Below are 21,721 nucleotides of genomic sequence, written 5' to 3' on the forward strand. Positions count from 1 at the left end.
TTTAACTGTCTCTATGATGTTTATTAATAGTCTTTTGTATTTTTAATAGTGTAAACAAGTCGATATTCATGGTGTTTTTGGTTTCATTTTAGTTCATAATAATTTTGGTTGTTCTGGTTTACTATTTTTGGTTTTGGTTCGCTATTTTGGTTGAGTGCTCAATGTTTTAACTCTCTATGATGTTTATTAATAGTGTTGTGTATTTTTAATACTGTAAACAAGTCGACATTCGTAGTGTTTTATTCATTTTGTGTAGCTATAAAATGGATACATCTCCATGAAAGCGTTCAAAAATATGCACTCTTTCTCAGCACACATTCATGACTCAAAGACAAATTGTCAATGAGTGTAGTGTTGGTTTGGGTACTGTTAATGCGATTTTAAAGAGTTTTTGGAAGATAAGTACCTTTTCTCCTGACAGAAAAGGAAAACTACACTCACTCAAGATTGTTTACTAGTTAGGAAAAGCAAAATGAATCTAAGATTGTTTGTGGTAGACTGAAATAGAGACCTGGTAGCTAGCAGGATTAATGTTCCTGACATGAGAGTCCGTTGAACATTGTTGGAATTAGGGAGGACTGCCCACAGACAAAAAAAAAACCTGTTCAAAAGGTTATGCAGAAAAAGAGACCCTGAAAAAAGTGTATAAAGATAGTCATATTCTCAGATAAGAGCCATTTCTTTTTCCAAGGAGAGCAAGTACCTATTGTTCACAAACCAGTGGTTGAGAAGACTTCTCCTGCCCACCTTCAATACTCAGCTAAAAAGATGTTTTGGGGTTGCTTTATGAATAGATATGAACTCCACCAATATAGAACATATTTTCTTATTTTTGCATCTCAAAACCATACTATAATGGACTGCATTAAATTTTTCTCTGTATCATAATTTAATTTTCCAAGTCTGTTTTTCACTATGGCTCACATTTTCTATTGGGTTAATGTCAGGAGAGTTACCTGGCCACTGAAGCAATTGGATGTTGTGATTTTTGAGGAACTCTTCACTTTTTTTGAAGTGTGGCAAGGAGCGAGATCCAATTGTAAGATGAGTTCTTTCTCTTTCTGGATCTGTGGGACCACTCTTTTCTCCAATATTTTTATGTATTGGTCACTTTCATCATACCATCAACAGGCATGAGTGATGATAGTGACCAATACATAAAAATATTGGAGAAAAGAGCAGTCCCACAGATCCAGAAAGAGAAAGAACTCATCTTACAATCGGATCTCGCTCCTTGCCACACTTCAAAAAAAGTGAAGAGTTCCTCAAAAATCACAACATCCAATTGCTTCAGTGGCCAGGTAACTCTCCTGACATTAACCCAATAGAAAATGTGAGCCATAGTGAAAAACAGACTTGGAAAATTAAATTATGATACAGAGAAAAATTTAATGCAGTCCATTATAGTATGGTTTTGAGATGCAAAAAAAAGAAAATATGTTCTATATTGGTAGAGTTCATATCTAAGCAAATTAATGAACTTAGGAACAGAGGAGCAAATACACATTATTAGATAGAGTTGGACTTAATTTTTGTACTTATTTTCTTGCAAAATTAAACTTTTTTTCTTAACATGTGAGTGTTCAGATTAATTTATTTGCTACTGTATGTTTGTGCAAAATTTTAATGTTGTGCAAAACAAATTTATTTACCTGTAGTTCTCTAGATTTGTCCTGTCTCCTTTTTCAAAATCTGGTATTATTAGACTCTTTTTGCCAGTTATTTAGCATTTTCCTTTCTTTAAATACCGTATTTAGGATAGCAGATAATTCTTTTACTGTTTCCTTCCATATTTTAATAGTTCATTCTACATATGGTTATATTATCTTTATTCTCTTCTGTGTGTAGATTTTAAAATAATCTTTCCATTTCTACAATCCGACATTTGTTTTTAGTTCTTTTGAGTTTGTATTATTCTCTATTATACTTTGAACACTATAAAAATAATGTTCTAATTCTTTGGAGCAGTTATTCCAGTATTCCAATTTAATTTTCTTTATCTCATTATTTACTTTATTTCATATTATTTTATATTCTTCATACAGTGATGCATTTGATTTATTTTGTAAATATCTATGAAATGCAGCTTTCTTTTCCTAATTACTTACTTAAATTATCATATATATAACGAAAACTTAACCTATATAAATACTAAAACATAAACAGACATCAAAACACCAAAGTAACTCATATGCCACTTTATTCAATAAGCAATAGTGAAAAATATAAGTCTGTTGGATCATTACGAGTCTGCTTTTCTTCACTATGAAATAACAGAAGGAAAAAAAAGATCCTGTATTACTTTAGGTGTCAGCTTAAACAATAACAAAAATCTCTCTGTGCAATGTTCTTTCAGACACCATCAATAGAAAATTTGAAAATGCGACATAAAAATGAATACTTATTACTGAAATAAAGAGCCAAAGGCTTCACTTCGGCGATGCAAAATTATACAAATGAAGTGAATATTGAATCCAACAATATTTCACAGCCAAATAGTTTCTATATTCGGCTGTGAAATAATATTGGATTCAATATCCACTTAATTTGTATAATGAATACTTATTTAAAATACCATAACAGTATTAAGTTTTACCTGACAGAAATACAGTAACCTACCAGTTATCTGATCTTTAAATTATCAGAATGGCGAGTTCAGATAAGTGCAGGGTTAGATAACTGCAGTACAATTACATAGTGCTCTAAAAGAAGTCATTTGAAGCGTAGGGATCAGTTAGTGGATTGTTTAGAAGGCCAGATACAGATAAATGGTAGATTATTGTTAACTTCTATTAAAAAATATATTAAAATGTGAAAAGGGAAATTACTATAAATAAAAATATATGCCACAAAGAGACTATAGCTATCTTATGAATGCTAATGCAAGATATAAGATAGCTTTAGTAGAATAACTTCTTACTTGATACAAGTTACACTGTATGAAAGGAAAATTTCACATAATGTTAAGCCATCTGCTTCCTTTCCCTAAATATGATATAATAAGAAAATGGCTTAAAACAGTCTGTAATGTATATTTTGAGTAAGAAACTGTTAAAGGTATCTTAAGGCAGTGCTTCCCAAACTGTGGGCCATTAGTTTTGTTGAGGGGGACCATGAAATAATGAAAACAAATCTAAGATGTTTTAAGACCATGTCAAATGTGTATGTAAGATACTAAAAATGTAATATTTGCATTTGATTTTTGCAATATTCGCTGTGTATATTTTGTATTGAATATAAAAACAATAAATGTTATACTAATATATGTCTGTGTTATAATTTTTTTTTTCCGATGGGGACTGTGAAATATTTTAATTTTTCCAAAGGGGCCTTAACATCTATAAATTTGGGAAGCAGTGTCTTAAGGTTATTATAAAAAAAAAAAATTAAAAAAAAAAAAAAAAAAAAAAAAAAAAAAAAAAAAAAAAAAAAAAAACCAACCCTGACTATCCACACGTAAGTTCATCTTCATACATCTAGCCACACACAGATGAAGGAGTATAACTTGTTCATAACCTAATACATCTTCTAGAAAATGGTAAAAAATATTTTCATATTCTGATGAGCGATTTCATTGCAAATAAAAAGGAAAAATCCAAATGAAGCATCTGTGAGAATGGTATTGGCATCAGAAATGAAAGGGGAGAAATGTTACTGTAATTTGGGGGGGGGATAAAAAAATAATGAGCACTTTTGTTTTTCCCCCAAAAAGAGACCTAAAAACAAATGGACTTGGAAACAGGAACTAACAAGAATTAAACTGATTATATATTAACAGATAAACCTTATATGGTACAAGACAAATATTATAAGTAAAGATCATAGATTAGTCCAAAGCAAAATAGTAATGAACCTAAGAATGAAAAGAAAAAACCTGATAAAAAAGAAAACCAGAAAAATCTTAGAAATCCTGCAAATGAAAAATGAAGAATTCAAGTAAATGTAGAAAAACACATTAAAAAATGACCCAATTTCAAATACTGAAAATTCCAACAGTATCCTAAAAAAAGTATAATAAGAATGCCAGAAATTTATCTGGATATTCAAAAAGAGCATAAATAGACAAATTAAAAAAAGGAATAGAAGAAAGTAAAGCAAAACAATAAGGAAAAATTTAAGACAAGAGATAAGACATTTCAATATAAAAATTATAAGAACAGCAATAGAAAATAACACAAAGAAAATAAAAAAAAAAACTTCTTGATAATGCAGGTAATCTTTATATGACAGGAGTAAAAGATAAACATCGAATACTGATTACAAACAGAACAAACATGTTGAAGATTATAGATACATTTTATCAAAAATTATATACAAATAAAGGAAAAGTAACAGATACCAACAATAGAGAAATACATATTGAAAACTATAATGAATATACAAAGATGAAGTAAAACATGCACTTATAAAAATGAAAAAGCACTTGGACTTGATGGAATACTAATAGAAATGTTAAAAAAATGGAGATTTCTTACATACAAAATTATCAGAATTGTATATTTAGGGTTTAAGAACAGGAAAAAGTTGAAATACTGCAAAAATCATTCTTCCATATAAGAAAGGCAATAAAACTGACAAGAATTTATAAACCTATAACCTTTCTCCCAGTCCTTCATAAGCTTTTTACAAAAGTTATAGATAGCAGAATAAACAATATATATTAAATTTCCATCAACCAAAAGAACAAGTCGATGTCAGAACATCTTTCTCAACTTTAGGTCATTTACAAGCCTTAAATCAAGTAATGAAAAATAAATAAATAAACAAATAAAATAAAATAACAGATTCACATTCAATAGTGAACTTGATATGGGAGTACAAGGAGTTTATTTTTCCTAGGAGCTGAAGTAATTTATTATAATAATAATAATAAATAGTTTTAATGGAACATGTGCGCTAGATATATTTAAAAACTTTAATGGTTTACACATGTACAAAAATGATATAAAATTTTATTCAAGAACTCCAATATATTTCATCCAGTGTTACATGGATGTTGCCCAGGGAGACAGACTGTTAACTACATTTGAAATATGAATCACTATAACGAGTCATATCATGTGCATCTTAGTTGCAGCTGAAGTATGCAATATTACACTATTAGAGTTCAAAGTAACAGTTGTAGAAAGTTGCATAGATAAAAAATAATTTTAAATAATTACTAATTAAAAAAATTTAACAATTAATAGTGATCACTTCCCAAACTTGGATGTTGGCATGCAGTCCGATTGATTGAGGTTTGAATGATTTTGTAGACTTTCACGTTTTGCTTCAAGGAAAAAGACAATCAAATTTGAAGTTGCTGGAATGAATAAGTTTTGTATGATTCCAAAACACTCTGTGCTTTGGAATCATACAAATAAGAAACATCATGAGAAGCAAGGCCAGACTTGTCAGATTCCAAAAATGTGATATAGTCTTGATGTTCTTCAATCCTAATCAAGGCAGAATGGTCAGTCTGTCCAAAATAGAAAAGATGACATGAACAGGATACTTGATGGATACCTGGTAAGGAAAGAAGACTGTTTCTGAGCTGGTTTTAAGGAAGTGTATAGATTGAATTTACAAAGAATCCTTGTTATTTGTTCTGAGGTTCCTTTAAAGTAGGGTATTGAAATTTTTTTCACATTGGATTGTAGTCTGGTAGAAGGATGATAATTATCAATAATTTTTTTAATGGTAGTTTTGTTGTATCCATTACATATCAGATTGCTTTTAATTTTATTCAGTTCTGCCAGTAAAAGTTGGCTTCCAATAAACTGAATTCAACATGACCTGTGGGATAATGAATTATTAAAGGTATCCAAAAAGGGTAGTTGGTTATTGGATTCACGTTCAATAGAACTTGATACAGGAGTACAAGGAGTTTATTTTTCCTAGGAGCTGAAGTAATTCTGACACAGAATGGGATCAGACTGCAAATATATTATCAACAAAATGTAACCATAACTGAGGAATTATAGTGTCAAAGAGTTCTTTTCTAGATGTTCCATGTAACTTATTGCTGCTTCTATTATTTGTTTAAATAACTTATTAGGCTATTTATATTAAAATAGCCTGTATTCATGATGAATATAAATAGGTTAACAATGTCTTCTGGGAAATCAGACTGTAAAAACTGAAGAGTCTCTTGTAGTGGTATGTTGGTGAAAATAAAAGATCTATATCTGTCTAATAACAAGATTATGATTTCTTTTAATGTAGTCACTAACTAACATACCACTACAAAAGGGACTTCAGTTTTTATAATCTGATTTCCCAGATGACATTGTTACCATATTTAAATTCACCATCAATGCAGGCTATTTTACATCACATAATAAGTCGTTCAAACAAATAGAAGAAACAGCAATGGGTAGCATTGGAAGCAGCAATGGCTGATTATTTTATATAACATCTAGAAAAAGAACTCTGACACTATAATTCCTCGCCTTTGTATATGGTTACATTTGGTTGATAATATATTTGCAGTCTGGTCCCAATCCTGAGTCAGAATTACTTCAGTTCCTAGAAAAAATAAATATCTTGTATTCTGGTGTCATGTTCACTATTGAACATGAATCCAATAACCAACTACCCTTTTTGGATAACTTAATAATTCATAATCCCAATCCCACATGTCATGTTGAATTTTCAGTTTATTAGAAACTAACCTTTACTGGCAGATACATGCACTCATCCCTACACCATCATTCATTACAGAAAATGAGTATTATCAAGAGGTTTTTATACAGAGCTTATACAATCTGCTATTCTGATTCCCTTTTGTTAGATTAACTGAATAAAATTAAAAGCAATCTGATATGTAATGGATACAACAAAAACTACCATTCAAAAAATTATATTGATAATTATCATCCAGCTACCAGACTACAATCCGACGTATAAAGAATTTCAATACCCTACTTTAAAAAGAACCTCAGAGCAAATAGCAAGGATCCCTCATAAATTCAATCTATACACTTCCTTCAAACCAGCTAGGAAACTGTCTTCCTTTCTACATCTATAAAGGATACATTACTATCTCTTTCCTTACCAGGTATCTATCAAGTACCTTACTCATGTCATCTTTGCTATTTTGGACAGACTGGTCATTCTGCCTTGATTAGAATTGAAGAACATCAAGACTATATCACATGTTTAGAGCCAGACAAAAACTTTTTCATTCCAGCAAGTTCAAATCTGATTGCCTTTTCCTTGAAACTTAAAAACATGAAATACAACAAAACTGTCCAAACCTCAAACGATCAGACTGCATGTCAAATCTCAGTTTTGGAAAATTATCACTATTAATTCTTCATAAGTTTTTTTTTAATTAATAATTATTTTAAATTATTTTTTATTTAAGCAACTTTTCTACAATTGTTCCTTTGAACTCTATTAGCATAATATCCTATACTCTACTTCAACTGCGACTGAGATATTAGCTAACATATGCATGATTTATGTCTCATTGTGATTCATGTTTTGAATATAATTAACAGTCTGTCTACCTGACATGTAACATTGAATAAAATATATTTGAGGTTTTAATAATTATTAAAATTTATATATAATAAAATTTTAGATAATTTTTGGTACAAGTGTAAGTAAGCCATGAAAATCATTCAAAAAGAATATAATATACCAATTTCTTTGGCTTTCATAGATTATGAAAAAAGCCTTCAACTTGATAGACCTATGTAAAATGCTTGAAGCTTTAAAAAAACATATAGGAACAGTTGATATGTATATTAACATATTGACTCATATATATATATATATATATATATTCATTTTTCTAAATTAACTGACTTAAAACGCAACATGTTTCGTCAAGAATGACTTCATCAGGCGATGAGAACATAGAAAGATATTAAAAGACACTGAAATTAACATTGACACACTCTAAAGCTATACAATTATAAAGCCATAATATTCGACTGTAAATTACAGTTATTAAGAGCTTGAACTACAGTCCAAGTTAAAGTTCTATTGTTGTACACCTGTGCGTGTGTGGAATCACGCGATCTCCAGTATCTAATAGTAGAGTTGAAAGAGTCAGGCAAATTATAGCTAAGATTATTATTCAGATGAAAAGGGTCCAAGGTGATTTCTTTTGACTCGACAATGCGGCGCTCTACCTCATCATGGCAGATGTGTAGGTTTGAAGTTGATGTCCAATTTATTTCATGTTGGTGGCTTTCGTTGTTCGTGTTTATTGTTTATCTCTCTCTCATATATATATATATATATATATATATATATGAGAGAGAGAGAGAGAGGTTTATAAATAAAAATTTAAATGGAAAAGAAAGAGAAATAGAAAAAAAAAAGGAGTCAGAGAGGGAGATTGTCTCACAAAATTATTTGCTAGAGCCCTTGAATATGCTATGAGAAAAGAGGACTGAATATTGATGGAGAATACGAGGATTGATTGAAAAGTTTGGTAAAAAATAAGTTAAACACATTTTTTTGGAAAAAATCACCTTTATTTCTCAATACAGTCTTCATGGAGGTCTACACATTTAGTCCAGCGAGTTTCCAATTTCTTCATCCCATCTAAAAAGTAGGATTTGTCAAATTGTGCAAAATAGTCATTGACAGCCTTGTTGACATCCTTGTTCGAAGAAAATTTTTTCCCACCAAGTCAAATTTTTAAGTTTGGGAACAAGAGGAAGTCGCACAGAGCCAAGTCCAGAGAATACAGTGAATGTGGAACCAATTTGAACCTCAATTTGTGCAATTTTGCCATTGCAATGGCCAATGTATGGGATGGTGCATTGTCTTGATGAAAGAGCACTTTTTTTGTGCACCAATCTTGGCTGTTTTTTTTCTTCAGTTCTTCTTTTAAACGGTCCAACAATGACGCATAATAGATTCCTGTTATTGTCTTACCCTTTCCCAAATAGTCTATCATGATAATTCTTTGGGAATCCCAAAAAACAGAGGCCATCACCTTCCCAACTGATAAAACGGTCTTCGCTTTTTTGGTGCGCTTTCACTAAGCATTGTCCGCTGTTTTGACTGCTGCTTGAACTCAGGTATGTAGTGGTGGATTCAAGTTTCATCTACAGTCATAAATCGATGCAAAAAATCTTGCAAATAAACATTGCCAAACACTGCGATGAAATGTCTTTCGCATGCGTTTTTGATTGAGAGTCAACAATCACGGCACCCATCGCACACAGCTTTTTCATGGGCAATTTTTTCGTGCAGGATATTATACACCCATTCAATTGAGATGCCTACAATCTCACACACTTTCACTCGGTGGTCTTCCATAACGATACCATGGAATTTGTCAACCGTTTCCTTCATAGTGACCTCAGTCAGGCGTCTGGAGCATGCCTCATCTTCGATGGACTTACAACCACATTTAAACTCATTTATCCAAAAATAAATAAGCCTTTAATCGGTGCAGAGTCACCATGAACTGCATCTAACTCAGCTTTGATCTGCACAGCTTTCCACTTCTTCAAATAAAAGTGTTTTATCACTGCACGAAAATTGTTTTTCTCCTTTTTTATGAAAAATGTGAACACGGTCATTTTAAATGTTTGCAAAATGAGAACTACGCATTGCACATGTCTAAAATTTTGGGGTCATGAAAAAGATGATACATGCCGATGCTGGTATGAATGAATGGTGTCGCCATCTATTGAAAATTTACCAAACTTTTCAAACAACCCTCATACTTAAGTAATCTACGATTCTCTAAAGATATCATACTAATAACAACATCACTAAAAGGATTAGACACATGATTATGGAATCAAATGAAACAAGTTTGGAGATAGATCTACAAATAAATAAAGATAAATCAAAAATAATGTATAGTTAAAATACTCCAGAATGAAAATAAAAAAAGAAATAATAAATATAAATAAATAAATAAAAATAAATGAAAATAAAAATAAATAAAACAAAAAATAAAAAGAAATAAATCAATGACAGACTGAAATAGTGAGTTCATACAAATACCTAAAACAAATCATCACAAACAACCATAAACTTGGTAATGAAATCTCAGCTAAAATGACAACAGGATGGTAAGTTTTTAATTTTATAGAGATATATTTAAAAGCAATTCACCAAACTGCCTAAACATAAAGATCTACAACCAGTGTGTACTAACAATGAATTATGGTAGTGAAACCTGGAGATTGACTAAAAAAACACCTACAGAAATTGAAAACAACACAATGAAACATAGAGCCATTTTGGGAATAACACAGATAAAAAGAATAATACATAAAGAATCAACCAAAGGTAATGGACATTGCATTAGTAATAAAAGGCAACAAATGGTACTAGGCAGGACATGTGATGAGAATGTGATAATAGATGAACAAAGAGAACAACAGAATAGACACCAAGAACTGCTCATTAGAAATCAGGATAGGATGGGTTTCTAATAAGCAGTTCTTGATGTCTATTGTGTTGTCAAAATGGAAGAAGCAAGAAGAGGCATTTATCCAGTAGCGAACTGAAGAAAGCTGTTGATGATGACAATGAAGCACAGATATTTCATAGCTCAGTTAGTTTCAATGCTCTTTGGTTGGAATGTGTAATGAAGATCAACCCACACAGCATTCAGCAGAGGACAGAGTACAAAGGAGGTTCAACACTCTCTTGCACTCTCTCTCCCTTAGTTGCCAAGTGTCTGCAAGGAACATAAACTTTCTGTCAAAGATTAGACCTAAGAACTTAGCTTATGCTGCTACTGAAATAATACTTTTGCAGAAATGTACATACACTTTTTTCTGCTGAAAGCCTGAACCTAATACTAAGAGTGCATGAAGAAACATGATTGATTGCCTGTTCAAATTGTTTCACAGTTACCCTTATGTGAAAAGGGTAACAATAAACTGTGAAGTCAACATATAGAGGTGCAGTGCCTACTGTGGGAGGAAGCTGTTCAAGTGATTGAGTTACCTCTAACAGTAGAGTGTCACATAATGTCTTCTGGGAAATCAGACTGCAAAAAAGTGAAGAGTCTTTTATAGTGGTATGTTGGTGAAAATAAAAGATCTATATCTGTCTAATAACAAGATTATGATTTCTTTTAATGTAGTCATTAACATACCACTACACGAGAGACTTCAGTTTTACAATCTGATTTTCCAGACGACATTGTTACCCTATTTAAATTCACCATCAATGAGAGGCATCGATGATCTGGCCAAGATAGCGTATTTTCCACTTGGACTTGGAAAACTCAGCTAGATATAGTTTTTAATAAAAATAAAATGGTACCTTGAGGTCTAGGTTATAGAGGTCTTTTAATATGCAATATCTCCAGGCTGTGTCATAAGTTTTCTCCATGTCAAAAAAACATTGAAACCAGATGTTCCTGTTTCAGGAAGGCATCTCATATTCTTCTAAACAGACCATTTGGTCTGTTTAGAAGAATAAGAGATGATGTTGAACAATGTCTTTCTGAATACCAGAAGTCCAGCATTAACCAATTTCCCCAATATTTGATAAAAACATCTCATCAGTGCAATAGGATGAAACTGTTTACTTGTATTGAATCCTTTTCTGGTTTCAGGATGGCAATGACAACTGATTTATGCCAAAAATCCAGACTCTTCTCCTGTAAGTATTTTGTTGTATAGTAAGAGAACGAGATACACAGAAGATGATGGTAGACGTTTTATCCTCTCATAACGAATGTCATCAGAACCTGCTGCACTGATACAAGGCAGTAAATGAGCCCTTTTTATTTCCTCCTTAACAATGGCAGTATATAGCTCTAATCCACTAATAAAAAAGTTTAGTCACTCTTTCTCTCGTTACTCTTTCAATATTAAAAATTCAGAAGGATATGAAGCTGTTGATCAGATTCTAGCAAACTTTTCTACCAAAATGACTGCAACAGCTATGGTATCAGCAACACATCTATTGTTTCAAGGTACACAAACAGTGTTTATATTTATCCTTTATTTTTTGAATTTTATCCCATACAATTAATCGATTATGTAAATTGGATCTAAGATTGTTTCTTACTCTGACATCTCATAGATTTCATGTAGTAAGGTATCTATGAAATATACTCCATAAAATTTAAATAATATAATGCAAAAAAAGTTTATTATTGACATTAAATTCAGTCTTGATCATTTTTGGATGCCTGGCACTATAGGTTTAACCAAGGCTTTGGAGAGAGTGAGAAATGAGATTATGTTTATAGAATTGTGCTCTTGCTGTCTGGACAATACAGTCTATTACATAACTTCACTGCTTCATTGACAGGTGTTTGGCTGAATGGTTCAGCATTATATATTTTGCAAGATGGGAAAAAATATTTTAATAAGCCTGGTCATTTTTCCCGTGGGTATCTGTGTGGCTAAACATGGTTCCTGTGAAGACATAATGCAAACAACAGTTAAACAATTGCTTTGATAGATGTGCTCTTCAACATCTCACATGAGCAGTGGAAAAATGATACAGGAGCAGATTGTAAGATCTACTGAAGAATAGAATGGGTAGGCATATGGAAGAAGGCACTCTATTATAATGAAGCGAGAAGCCATTATTGTTGAGCATTTGCTAAATGATACAATCTTATCCATTTGTATTGGCATTACCCTAATTGACAGTACATTGTTGTGTCCATTAAAGTCACCCATGAGAAATATGGACTGAGGCAGTTGCAATATCTCATTTAACTAAAATCCTGGTGGTAAATAAATGGAACACGTGTAATAAGAAATCAGATGGACAGGCGAATTGCTACTGCTTCCAGATCAGTATTAAGCTGGACATGTTGGAAAGGAGCATGATTTCCCACTAGGATAGCTACTCCATCATGAGCAGGACCATCTCCAGTTCTATCCTCATGAATAACAGTGAAATGCCTTAAGGTGGGGGGTCCTTGCTCAGTTTTGAATGTTTTTTGCAGACAGAAACAGAAGGGTTTGTGTTTTTGCAGCAGAACCATGATAGCACCACGATTCTTTCTCTGAAAAAATGTTTAATACAAGGCTGAATGATCTCCCTGACAGTGGACACATTTAGCTTTCTTTGTATCTATGGGATAATCCAAAAGTCATTAATAAGCCCACCATACAAATGGAAGCAGGGCACCATGAATGACTAGTAAGACATGATTTTCAGCTCCATATATTTCATACTTAATATGCAGGAGCAGAGTTTGTTCCATGGAACATACCTCCTACATTATCAAGTAGAATACTCATGAATCAATACAAATGTAGTGGAGCCACAGAGTTTGTTATGTTCTAGAATAAGCTGCCTATCTAGAATAGCAAACAATGGTACAATTTTAAGGATAGAATACTATGAAACTTTTCTTTGAATACACTCCTCAGAATAATACATTTTCTTTGAGAACACTCCTTGAGAATAATACATTTCAGACTATTATGACATGAACTCCATTCTAACCTCAAAAATAAATTGCTGTTTTCTGATGAACTACAATTTACCTTGCTTATTTTAATCTATCATAATTCCTATCACTTTAAAGATATCTATCTGATCATATGGTAAAAATTCCACAGCAAGTTGACTAATTTAGAACTATCAAGAATATGTAAAATACTGAGCAACCATCCATTCAGCTGAACTTAACTGACTGACCTACTTTTTCTTCAGCTTCATTTTAATCTTCTGCTCAAAATGAAGTAGAATAGTGTTATGGTGAATTATAAATAGTACTACAAAATCAGCAATCTTTCATGCTTGGGATTATTATACAGAAAAGATCACAAAATCTAAGTCTCCTATCCCTCATACAGTACCCAAAATGATAATTTATTTAAAATGACTTCTTAATAAACAGCATAGAACATGGGAACCGAAAATTACTGTTGTTAACAAATATTACACTTACTCTTTTGCTGATAGCTGCACGTGAGTTTTAGGCATAGGGCCAATTACATCATCATCTTCCTCCTCTTGTTCCTTTTCTAAAAAGAAAAATATCTTAATAAGTTTTTATTGTTGTTTCCCCCCAAGTGATTTATATTATAACTAAAAAAAAATAAAAAATTATAATTTGAATGATTCTCAGGCGATACAACAATATGAGGATAATTCCAAAAGCTCTCCACTAAACTAAGTCAACTATGAGCATGCCTGACATTATGATAATTTCCTAGGATGCAGGTGCAATTTGTAGTTCGATTGTTGCTGAAGTAACAGTTTTGTTATTCTATGACAATATATTTTGTTACACAGTTGTAAAACGGATGAGCCTGAGCATCAGGTCATGTGACACACAAAGAGCAATGCTTTATGAAAGAAAATCCCAATATTAGATCACAAAAAAGTAAAATTCACAATCAGTTAAAGGCTTATAGTGACAATGCTAAAGAATAAAGTTCAGTGTCCAGACAGTCAGAGCACTTTCAAGGTGGTAAATAAGTATTTCAGTATAAACAGCCTAGTTGGAGATTTTGCATATTCTCATAATGCACGAGCTGATATCCCATCTAATCCCACAGCCGAATTTGCACTGAGATTCAGCAATATTCTAAATACTTCCAATTCATCAACCTTTTTTTTCACATCTGTGACAGCAATATCCTCACTTGGATGAGAGACCACCTGCAGTGGTCACTCAGCAACTCAATAATTTTGTTTGCTACAGTCATTTTGTTACCATCAGCACCCGTTAAAGTTATCTTATCTTTTCATGGTCATTATTCCTTTTATTACCACCTATCAAAAGAACTCTTTAGGATTTTCTTTGTCTTGCTCAGCTAATTTCTTCTCCTAATCTGATTATGCCTTCGTTTCCATGCTGGTCACCTGAGATTTGCAATGATAGTGAGCTTGCTTATCACTTTACTCCTTATACAACATCCACAACATTTTCTTCTTTTGCAGCTAGTGCTTAATGATATTACTCATTCATCTAACTCCTATCTGATTTATCCTCCTGCTCTTGGGTATGCAATCTGACATTGCTTCCTTCAGACACATTTTGACCATTTCCCATACACTCCTAACATCCTTCCCTTTCAGATTATTATGCCATAGCAGTGCTTCCTAAGCTTCATCATAATCTCATGCCATGTAGTTCTGCACACACACTCCTTAACTGAAATTCCATGTTTGGCACCCTCCTACGTTGCTCTTCCTAGTTGGCAAAAGTGGCATGCTGGTTATGAACAGATCCACTTATCCTGTACCTAGATCTAACATATTGAAACCCTGAGTCCTCTTCAACACATACTGTTCAAGTAATTATTTCTTAGTAGGTTAATAAATTCCATCAATTTCCTACTATCTGATCATTCCTCTTTTCAATCTAGAAGTGTAAGTCTCCCTAATAATTACTTAACCAGTGATCATTGTGCTAATTTGCTAATTTGCTGATTTCCTGTTTGCTATAGAAACAACCAACTGTATGTATTTGTTCCATTAGTTTCCATTTTATCAGACAACCTCAAACGAACTGCTACTGAAAATTGTCTTCCAGATCTACTCTTTTTGGATTTAATTCATTTGTTGTCACCAACAGTATCTCCCTCCCCTATCCTATTTTCTCTTTCCTCCATGAAAATACTATACCTCTCGCATTCTATTCCTTTAACTATATCGTCTATTGTCAGTCAAGTCTCATTAATGCCTATTACTTTTGGTGTGGTTGTATCTACCAAAACTCTTCACTCTTATTCCATGTCTAGCATGAGTATACATTAAGCACAGCATCTCCCTTGACCCTTAGTTTAGTTTTCCTAACTTTGAACTTCTACACTCAGTGAACAATACCTTCACCAAACTCTGAATACATTGAAGTACAATCGTTGCTCAGTAATATATATATTTCCTGCAGACAGAAACAGAAGGATTTGTGTGTTTTATGGCAGAACTTTAATATTCATAATTTGGCAAAACTTGCAACATATCTATAAAAAGTTTCTCTTGTTCTGGTGTTGTAACCTTGTCCGATTTCTGAGAGACGTCGAAGGCTTACCTTCATTAGGCTTATATTTGTCTATTGATTTAGGAAAGTATAGACAGCCAGTGTCCATTTCTTCCTCTGGAAAAATGTTCAAAGCATCTTCTGATGCGTCAAGATCATTTGGTAAGTTTAATTTACTTTCAGTGGATACCCAAGTATCCACTTTTACTGTGTGTGTGTGGGGGGGGGGGGGGGGGGGAGTATCTGGTAGTTTACCTTTCAGTGATATCCTTGCCATAATTTTTTTTGACAAGCAGGTTCTCATTGAATGGGACCATTTTTGGAGTTGTTTCAGGAGCAAGACCATAGGAAGTGTGGCTGATGCACCCACAGTGAAGCACTCATGATCATTTAGTTTTAGGTATGCTGAACTTATCAGATAGTGGAATAGATATACAAGTTTGAGTTACTGTTGATATTTATTTTCTTAATTGCTGCCTTATCTTATAGTGTGATGGTGGTGCCTACTTCCTTTTTGCATCCTTATATATATTTTGTTCTATTTTCATCTGAATTTCTTTTTCATCTTTCCATCACTGACATGCATGAGAGCAGGCTAGATGATCTCCCTGACAGTTAACACATTCAGCTTTCTTTTCAGAGTAAGATTTATTGTCATGCTCTCTACTACCACATCAGACACAGGTGGTAGATGTCACGACAGGTAGGTCTGACCATGCCCATAATTCTGACATTTAAAGCACCTCAGGGAATTAGAGATGTACAGCCTACCAAGACAGATGAAGTGCCTTGACTTTTATAGATGTTGGAAGCTTAGGTGTATCAAAAGTAAGGATGATGTTCCTTCAGAGCCAGGTGACCATCCCTATGTATCAGGATGCACCTCACACCTGTCATTCCTTGATCTTTAAGCTCTGAAAATATCTGCACATATGGAAGATCAAGGAGATCTCATTCCAACATCATTCTTCTAGAAGCATTTATTTTTTTTATAAAGAGTGTAAATGATATTCCATCCGCTGATGTTGTTTTCAGTAGTTTTTCTGAGTGATACCAACATGGTGTTTTAAACAAGGATACCACCCTGTTTGGCTTCTTCACTATTTTAGGAAAGCCTGCCAGTCCTAAATCCTTTTGAATAAAGAAGGGCAACCTTTTTCTTATTGGCTTTTCACATGTTGCCTGGATGATGAGAAACACTGGTACATTTATACTGGCAACACATCTTTTGTTTCTTACTTTGCTGTAAAGTGATGTATCTATGGCATCAGTACTTAATTGGGTCTCCTGAAAAATATCAGGATGAAGAATTTGTGTTCAAGGTTTTTTTTTATTTGCCACCAGAGCTTCCCATCCACTACAAAGCTACACATGGATGCCCACTATCTGGTGAGCAATAAATGTGCTTGGGAGTGGAATGCCAGGGTTACTGCATATGCTATACCAGCATCACAGAAGGAAGGGGGGGGGGGCCTTGAACCCCTTCCTTCGACCATTGTGTTGGAAAGTAACTGCACCACTGTTGATCCTTGCAGGTAAACTTGATAGCTGATTGATCTTGGCCAGGCCATTCAGGACTGCCCATCTTGCCAAAGCAGAGACAAAAGTAGTGCAAGACTACTAGGCTCACCTTTTCTGGATGTCTGTAGGTTGCACTGAACAGCAAACATGGTGGCAGGGCACTGGATCCCAGTGATGGTGGTCTGGAAGACAGGATAGTAAAAAAAAGACTTAGAAGCCGAGTGAAAAATATGGAAAAAAAAGCAAAGAAAATGAGGAAGAATGAAAAGGGCCAGTACCATTATGGGGAGATCCTCTCCACCACAAACAAGGTGCCCCACTGGGAGAGATCTCACATAAATCTCCAAAAATGTTAAAGCAGTATTCCAGCATTGGGTGAATCTTGGATTTGTATAGCAGAATAGATGAAAAGTAATGTTTTTAGTAAAAATGGATGCCAAGTTTTTCTGCTATAAAGGTGAGATGTTTGTGCTAAGAAAGGCAAGTTCTCACTTCTCGATCAAGACCAGATCTCACTTCTCAGACGGATACCTATCCATCTGAGAAGTGAGATCTGGTCTTGATTGTTAAGCTGAGCATTATTAAAGGAAGGGAAAGAACTAATTCTCCCTCCCACATTTAATGCTTTCAAAATACATTTTTGCCTTTTTTTGTGAGAAAAAAAACACAAAAATGTGATTTGGCAGCATTAAAGGTGGGTAGGTTGTAGTGGTCGCAAAGAAGAATGGTATGGAGATAAGTATTTACAGCACTGATCATAGATAATCTTGAAGGTTGAGATGTTTGAGCATTGCAAAGCTTGTATGAGTAAGAGGAATGGTGTGTGCTGTAGTAAGCAAAATTGAAAAACAGGATTTAAGGTAAGTGAGAGATCATTTATGAGGTGCTACCCAAAAGGTCAGGAAATTTGAATAACAGCACATGTGAACTGGTATGGCCTTCCACTGCTATAAAGGGGATTAGCAATGCCATGTGTGTTAGCTAATAGCTGGTAAGCTTAGGGCTGCATTCTTGGGTTAAATGCATTTTTGTAATGTCATGTTTTTGTAGTATGACAATTTTCTTCTCCAACTGAAATGGGATATTTTAAGGAGCAAAGAATCTGCATCAAATTTTGCTTCAACTCAATGCTATGAGCCAAAGTAAAACTTCTTTATAGTACAAACATGAATGTCTGTCTACAATGATGAGCGTACTGAATGACTGTTGACAGGTACAACACCACAAAAATGTGTGATATTAGGACTGTCATACAACTGGGTTCTATATCATGACAATGTGCCTTCCCGCACGTCACTTGTTCAACAGTTCCTGGCTTCCAAAAACACAGCAGTCAGTCCTCATCTCCCTATTTGTTTATTCTTGTCCCCTGCAACTTTTCCCTGTTCTCCAAGATGAAATTCTGGCTGAAAGGGTATCATTTTGACACAAGATCAGATCCAGGCAAAATCACAGGAGATGCTCAATACAGTCACACTCGAGGACTTCCAGGGATGCATGAAATCATGGAAAAACTAATGGGAATCACTGTATGCATGCCAAAGGAACAACTTTAAAGGAGATGATGGAAACTATGAGTTAGAGTAGATTTTTTTTTTTTTAAATGGTCAATTCCTCGAACTTTTGGGTGGAACCTTGTATGTATACTCAATGAACAAAACATTAGGGATATCTACGGATTAGTCCTGGATACATGGAGTTGCCCCAGTCCTGATGTCTTACTCTATGGCATCCGAGACAGATTCGATCGGATTTAAATCTGGGGACCATGGTGGCTACTGAATGGTCCCAAACTCAGATGAGTGTTCCTCAAGCCATGCCTGGGTGGTTGACGCCCAGTGGGGCAGCACATTGTCCTGCTGCAACAGACCATTGGTAGCATAATGTGCAAAGGCTATGAAAGTGTATAGGTGATCGGCCAGCACATTCTGGTAGCTCACAGCATTTAAGGACTTCTGCAAACACGCTAAGGGACCTAATGTGTTGGAAGTTTTTTTCCACTTGGTTAGACTATAAATTATATATTTAGTTTAATCCTTTATCCAAGTGTAACTTCAGGTGCAAACTTTGTTTGCTTACACTTGGATAAAGGATTAAACTAAATATATAATTTATAGTCTAACCAAGTGGGAAAAAAACTTCCAACATCTTTTTCTTATCCAGAGTAATTTAATAATAAGGTGTGACACCTTGTGGCAACTGGCATATGAGTTCTGCATTGCTTCAACCTTGGTATCACCTCTGAGTCTGGCTCCCACTGAAGAGACCTCAATAAAGATTGAAATCGGTCTGGGTAGTGACCCTTCCCATAATACATAGCATTATACAGGTCTGCAAGGATGTGCTTTGCATTATGGGATACTAAGCAAAGTGATGAGAACTTAGTCCACCTTTGGCACGAGTTGCACCAGTCCTGAAGATACTTCAGGCGCAAACAAAGTTTGCTTACACTTGGATAAAGGATTAAACTAAATAAAGATTTATAGTCTAACCATGTGGGAAAAAAACCCTTCAAATTTTTCTCTAATCCAGAGTAATTTAATAATAAGGTGCGACACCTTGTGGCAACTGCATATAGAAATATGAGTTCTGCATTGCTTCAACCTTGGTATCACCTCTGGCTCCCACCAAAGACCTCAATAAAGGTTGAAACCGATCTGGGTAGTGACCCTTTCCATAACACATAGCATTATACATACCCATAAGGATATGTGCTTTGCATTATGGGATACCAAGGCAAGTGATCAAAACTTATACCACCTTTACCATGAGTTGCCCCAGTCCTGAAAACATTTCAGATGCAAACTTTGTTTGCTTACACTTGGATAAAGGATTAAACTAAATATATAATTTATGGACCTAACGTGTCATGTGAGAAGGCTCACCAAATCATCACAGAGCCACCACCACCTCCTTGAACAGAGCTGACCTGGCACATTGGGGCCATAGCCTCATGCTGTCAATGCCAGCTTGGTACAAGTGATGATTGGATTCATCAGACCACATGACTCTGGTCCACTCTGCAGAGGTCGAGTTTTGATGATCCCGACACAAGGCAAGATGCATTCCGATAATAAGCTGTCAACGGTGGTGCATAATTAGGGCATCAGCTCACATAGCTCATGGTGCAGGGTATGCCATACTATTTGCTCGTTGATGTTGCTTGGACCTCCAACATTGAAACTGGATGTGATTTGTGCTGCTGTTGCCCTTGCGGTTGGTCTGTATGAGCTTGGACAGTCTACGTTGACCTTGGTCATTAATGGCATGTGGTCGACCACCACTTGCTCACTGGGTGCTAGTATGTCCATTGACAGTATACTTGTGGTGGACCCCTTGAGAACCCTAGGATTCTTACCATTGGGCGATAGAATGACACATCTGTCTTGTGCCAGTAACATGTCCACAATCAAAGTCACTAAAATCGCCATATTTACCCATGTTCATCAATTGCAATACACTGTTGGGAAGCCCTGATGCTTGCATTCAGTTTGGATATGTTTCACTTTGTGCAGGAGATGCCAGTGTCAACTTCCCATCACCCCAATCTCTAATGTTTTGTCCACTGAGTATATATGATGAAAATGATGGCTGAACTAAAAGATCTAAGCAATACCTACATTAATAGAAAAACCTGAAGACAGAACATCCTCTGCTATAACCAAGTTGAAGTTTTTGTAAAAGTACTTTTGTGGAGCATAAGGGATGAGAATGATGGAAGAGTTTGATTGTGCTCAAATTTGGATAAGAATGATGATGGAACAGAGAATCAATATATCATTGATTCTAAGTTCTAGATTATCCTGTTGTCTTAGGACAAGCAAATCCAAGAAATTAAGGCTATTACTTCTTTTAGAAGTAACTCTGATCCTTTGATGTACTTTTGAGTTAATTTTTTGCAGGAAGATTGTAAATATGACAATAAAAGTTCCTAAATACAAAAATATCATTTATAAAGTAGAATGACATGGAAGATTGGAAGTAAAGATATTTAATTAGGTGCTTTCAAAATACTACGCCTTCCCCTCCAAAAAATTAACACAGTACATAAAAGAAGTGTTTTCTTGAGAACTATATTTGCTAGATTTGATTATTTTCAGACAAGATAGAAGTTTTAGTTTTTGCCACAGAAAGAAAACCAACACAGGAAAACATACTGATGTGACATCCCATCATGGCTGGAGGGCCAGTGATTAGACCAGAGCAAAAAAATAAGCAAATTCCTCGAATTCAGTTAATAATATTAATTTAACCTATGATAATTTGTTTTTTATGAGTGCATTATTTAGTTTTTAAGAAAATATATGAGATTTTATGTTA

The 21,721-nt window shown here is 34.2% G+C and overlaps 1 protein-coding gene across 1 annotated transcript in view; it reads right to left on the reverse strand.

The window, feature by feature from the left end:
* The window catches only part of LOC150094751 (uncharacterized), a 127,695-nt gene that overhangs the window by 12,211 nt on the left and 93,763 nt on the right, over positions 1 to 21,721 (reverse strand). The window contains exon 6 of the mRNA XM_090411019.1: positions 13,841 to 13,916. Coding sequence (XP_090267145.1) covers positions 13,841 to 13,916 — 76 coding nt within the window. The remainder of the gene's footprint in view (positions 1 to 13,840; positions 13,917 to 21,721) is intronic.

Source organism: Typopeltis vanoorti, chromosome 21 (genome assembly GCF_054136105.1).
Source record: "Typopeltis vanoorti isolate ZY-2024b chromosome 21, IOZ_Tvanoo_1.0, whole genome shotgun sequence".
Taxonomy (NCBI): Eukaryota; Metazoa; Arthropoda; class Arachnida; order Uropygi; family Thelyphonidae; genus Typopeltis; species Typopeltis vanoorti.